Source organism: Mustelus asterias, chromosome 4 (genome assembly GCF_964213995.1).
Source record: "Mustelus asterias chromosome 4, sMusAst1.hap1.1, whole genome shotgun sequence".
Lineage (NCBI taxonomy): Eukaryota > Metazoa > Chordata > Chondrichthyes > Carcharhiniformes > Triakidae > Mustelus > Mustelus asterias.
Genome location: NC_135804.1, coordinates 146,828,862 through 146,834,308, shown reverse-complemented (window position 1 = coordinate 146,834,308; position 5,447 = coordinate 146,828,862). Strand labels below are relative to the sequence as shown.

General features: G+C 41.1%; 1 protein-coding gene across 1 annotated transcript in view; it reads right to left on the bottom strand.

Annotated features, from left to right (window-relative positions):
• Positions 1 to 495: 495 nt before the first annotated feature.
• The window catches only part of fgf16 (fibroblast growth factor 16), a 12,150-nt gene continuing 7,198 nt past the window's right edge, over positions 496 to 5,447 (bottom strand). The window contains exon 3 of the mRNA XM_078210421.1: positions 496 to 1,440. Within this exon, the coding sequence (XP_078066547.1) occupies positions 1,195 to 1,440 (246 nt within the window). The 3' untranslated portion in view covers positions 496 to 1,194. The remainder of the gene's footprint in view (positions 1,441 to 5,447) is intronic.

The window sequence follows — 5,447 nt, the reverse complement described above, 5'->3', positions numbered from 1 at the left end:
CTGAGCAACTTTTTACCTGAGCTCTGATGCATAAGAATAAAGTTCCTGTATGGAACTGACCTCGAGAGAAAGGAAATAAGCAATAGCTAAAGATAAATGGTCAAATATGCTAAATACTAGTGTAAGTTAAATGTTTATTTATTAGTGTCATAAGTAGGCTTACATTAACACTGCAATGAAGTTACTGTGAAAATCCCCTAGAAGCCACACTCTGGCGCCTGTTCGGGTACACTGAGGGAGAATTTAGCATGGCCAGTGCACTCTAACCAGCACGTCTTTCGAAAGAAGAGCTAAAAATGAGGATTTTTTAAAAAAAAGCAATTATTAACATCACACTTGCTAGGCAAGTTGGAGAACAAAAGGTTTTGCTATGTAATGGATTAGAAATATTTTGGAATATTCGTAACATGTTAAATTTCAGTCATAATGATTCTTTTTATTAAGAGTGAACAAGCAACATGATAATTGTACAATATACTTTTTTGCTTTAAACAAAGTGTTTTTTTTTATTGTCCATAACCTTTTTTTTTTTAAAAACTCAACATTCATAGATCTTCATAACTTAAAAGTGGTCATTTACATTTCAGTAGGATCTAATCCCTCCAGACTGCAATCTGGTCTATACATTGTCATTAAAAATATAGTCTATGTAATAAATAAATATATAAAATAAATATAATATTGACATTTCTATAAATAGTTTTTGTCAGTTTGTACAGTGTCCATGGTCATAATTTTAGCCCATTCCAAAGACTGGGAATCTTCTATCTTGGCTCGTCTCTTCTGTGTAGCATAGTAAATATCTGCTTTCAGCAGCGTGTCATCCACAGATATGAAATATATCGACTTTTGATAAATATATAACTTTTAGCTCAAAGCTTCTTTATTTGCAGCAGCGTTTATCACCACTTAGTGGCCTTTCATTTCGTTCCAGCAATATAAGTGTCCATTGTCTGCGAGGCTGTGTTCCTCGCCACCTCACCAACAAGCAAGATTCAGTGGAGAATATAGATGTGTGAGTATAAAAAAAATCCTGGGTCTGCACTTTGCGAAGGCTTGATAGTGTTAATAGTGGTTAATGAATTCAACCAAAACGGTCATCGCAGAAATGGCCACGAGTGTCTTGTTGGCACTGCTCCCCAGAATAGCTAAAGCTTCCGCATATGTACAACACTTGCAAGGCAGCGGAGTTTATCAACTATAGTTAAAGAGGTCTCTGTATAATGTTGGTACTTTTTCAGGGTCCACCGGCCTAGGTAAAAAGTGAGTAAATTTTTGGTGCCGCTTAGTCCTGTATCCTTCCCGTGGGGAACCATCTTTATTCAAAGCCACATAGTAATGTCTCCCAGTATCTAAGTGTTTATACAAAGTTGATGCGTAGGTATTGTACCAGTTCTCCTCAAATTGCTCACGGAAAACACACTCGGATGTTAATTTTTTCTGTAAGAAAGGAAAAAAGATACTGATTAGAAGGTACACTATATGTATTTTCAATGCTATTTATTTCCTACATTATATTCCTCTTAAGTTGAGGATAAAATTGTACAACTTCTTTTCCCTTCCTATCTGATAACAATGAGGTGGAGACACCGGCATTGGACTGGGGTGGGCACAGTAAGAAGTCTCACAACACCAGGTTAAAGTCCAACATGTTTATTTGGTATCATGAGCTTTTGGAGCGCCACTCCTTCATCAGTTGACTCACCTAATGAAGGAGCAGCGCTCCGAAAGCTCGCAATACTAAATATACCTGTTGGACTTTAACCCGGTGTTGTAATAACAATGAGAACAGTGGGTGAGATTTTAACTCCCTCAAAACCCAGCCACTTGCACAGAGGTTAAAATTGAGCAAAATGTTTCTCATGCCAGGAGCTAATTACCAACAGTTGCAAAAGAGTGACTTAGTGATGAAAATCCAAGGTGCCTGTTATTTTTATTCAAATCGAATAGTGTAAAATAACTACCATCTTGCAGTGAGAAGCAAAGCAACTGGAGTTCTTTAGCAACAGAATTCAAAACGACCAACAGAATTGCTCAACTCCAAACTGCTTCACATTAACCAGAAAAGATCAATCTTGTTTGGAATAAGTATAAAACCTAGCAGCGAAATTGAATTTTCATTAAAACAGAAGCCATTTCTATTTCTCCAAGATATGAATTCTCTCTCTGTCTCTGCCTGACTCTCCCAGTCAGGGGACTGAACTAAGTTCTGTTGTGGTGATATTGTTCAATGTACGAGGAGCGCTCGAGGACTCTGGGTCTGTACTCGATGGCGTTTAGAAGGATGAGGCAGGGATCTCATTGAAACTTACAGAATACTGAAAGGCCTGGATAGAGTGGACGTGGGGAAGATGTTTCCATTAGTGGGAGAGACTAGGATCTGAGCGCACAGCCTCAGAGTAAAGGGACGACTCTTTAGAACCGAGATGAAGAGGAATTTCTTCAGCCAGAGGGTGGTGAATCTATGGAATTCATTGCCATGGAAGATTGTGGAGGCCAGGTCATTGAGTGTATCTAAGACAGAGATAGGCAGGTTCTTGATTGGTAAGGGGATCAAAGGTTACCGAGAAAAGTGGGAGAATATGGTTGAGAAACCTATCAGCCATGATTTGAATGGCAGAGCAGACTCAATGGGCCGAATGGCCTAATCCTGCTCCTCTCTCTTATGGTCTTATGTCTAAGGGAGCTGAAGTTAATTTTGCCAGAATCATCTTATTTATCATCTGCAATAATCTTGAATTGTAAAGAGACCGTTATCTCTTTGCCGAGGGCATGATTTGACCAAGGTCTTTATAAGGCACTGCTCCCAAATGGGTGCACTTTCCATCAGGAATAACTGGATTGTGCTGCTGACTTTTCCCCCTTCACCGGCCCAGACTTCTGAGGTCAGCTGTACTGTCCCCTGTCACCATCCAAACTGAGACTGGGTCACTCAAAACATGTATGGAATTGAATCTGCGTCTCTCTGCTTTCCAATTACCAATTGAGCACTCCCACTTGACTCACTGGCAACCTGGTTCTGTGGCAACCCACTTGCCTCTGAGTCAGGGTCCTATTCCATGGTGTTGAATGTATCATTTAGACTGATACTCCAATGCAGTGCTGAGGGAGTGCAGCACTGTCAGAGGACCCACCTTTCAGATGAGATGTGCCCTCTCGGGTGGAAGTAAAAGATCCCACGTCAATATTTGAAGAAGAGCAGAGGGAGTTTTCCCTGGTATTCTGGCCAATACTAACTCTGCAACCAACAGCTAAAAACAGAGACTTTGTCATTTATATTAATGCTGTTTGTGGAATTTGCTTGGCAGAAATTGGCTACTGCATTTCCTACTTTACATCAATGACCCCATTTCAGAATTACTTCACTGGCTGTAACGTACTTTAGGCTGACTGAAGGTCATTAAAGGAGCTGTAGCAAATGTGAGATTTTTCTGGGTTTACTGAAGGCACCCAACAAATATCCTCCCAATTCTGTTAAATTATCACTCCATTTGTTTGCCTGTTTGATGGAATAATGAATTGGAATCTCTCTGCACCTTTGCAACTGTGAAACAACTGATTGAGATGAAGTGCTGTCTGGAGCCCAGGCAGCTTTCCCCAGGGATAGAGGAAAGGTGGAAGCTTCTGGTCATTCCTGCCAGCACTTTCTGCTTCACCCATTCACTCTTTGCTGGAGAATAACAGTGAAGGGGAAGATTACATAGTGCCCAATGCTCAATTGGTAAATGGAAAGCAGAGAGACACATTCAATTCCATATATGTTTTGAGTGACCCAGTCTCAGTTTGGATGGTGACAGGGGACAGTACAGCTGACCTCAGAAGTCTGGGCTGGTGAAGGGGGAAAAGTCAGCAGCACAATCCAGTTATTCCTGATGGAAAGTGCACCCATGGAGGGCAGGCGACATTCGGATCAAGTACATTTGTGATACTTCCTGAAAACAAAGATTACTGGCAAGGTTCATACATCAAGAATGACCACTTTAACATGGTAACGGAATGTCACTAACATTACTCAGCATCTTAATTGAAAAAAAGAGTGGGGAAATTGTAGAGGAGAGGATTAATTGGGGGAGTTTAAAACAAATGCAAGCTGCTTGAATTGCCATTGCCTACATTTTTGATGAAAGAGGGCACAAAATTAAATCTTTTGGGTAACCACACTTGCAGTTTGTATGGTAAAGGTCATGTTTGGACTTTGTGTGAACTGTAAATGAGTACCCAACAATGCAATTGATATATTCCTTCTCTGGATGATCATGGCTACCTTAGCCCCTACAGAAATACGGCAATACATTTTCAGCCAGAGGGTCTTGCTTTCCACTTCCAAAATAGATCAATATTTATTTTTTGATTTGATTTATTGTCACACTTATTGGGACACAGTGAAAAGTATTGTTTCTTGCGCGCAATACAGACAAAGCATACCGTTCATAGAGGAGGAAAGGATAGGGTGCAGAATGTAGTGTTACAGTCATAACTAAGGTGAGGAGAAAGATCAACTTAATAAAAGGTAGGTCCACTCAAAAGTCTGATGGCAACTGGGAAGAAGCTGTTCTCGAGTCAGTTGGTATGTGACTTCAGACTTTTGTATCTTTTTCCCGACGAAAGAAGGTGGAAGAGAGAATGTCCGGGCTGCGGGGAATTATGCTGTCTGCTATTTGTATTTAAATGCAAATACTGGTTAGCACTGCTGCCTCCAGGGACTGGGGTTCAATTCCGGCCTCGAGTGACTGTGTGGAGTTTGCACATTCTCCCAGTGTCTGTGTGGGTTTCCTCCGGGTGCTCCGGTTCCCTCCCACACTCCGAAGATGTGTGGGTTAGGTTGATTGGTCATGCTAAATTGCCCCTTAGTGTCAGGGGGACTAATAGTGTAAATACATGAGGTTAAGGGGATAGGGCTTGGGTGGGATTGTTGTCGGTGCAGATGCGATGGGCCGAATGGCCTCCTTCTGCACTGTAGGATTCTATGATTTTATGATGAAAAGTGAAATACAGCGAGTGCTGGAAATTAAAAATACAAATAGAAAATGCTGGAACTATTCAGCAGGTTATAGCAACAGAGTCAAACAGTGTTGAGATTTTAGATAAAATCTCAATACTGTGAATGCTGGAATCTGAAACAAAGAGCAAGATGAAGGGTCATCCAGACTCCAAACATTGGTTCTATTCTCTCTCATGACGGTGTTGGACTAGGTGGGCACAGTAAGACTCACAACACCAGGTTAAAGTCCAACAGGTTTATTTCTGCTGGCTCGTGCTACCAAATAAACCTGTTGGACTTTAACCTGGTGTTGTGAGACTTCTTACTATTCTCTCTCCACAGATGCTGTCAGACCTGCTGAGATTTTCCAGCATCTTCCATTGAGAATTGATATTTGAACTTGGCTGCTTTAGTTCGGGTGAGTTTAGGCAGTTCTCAAACAACTCACCAGAGGGAGCCGTGTGGA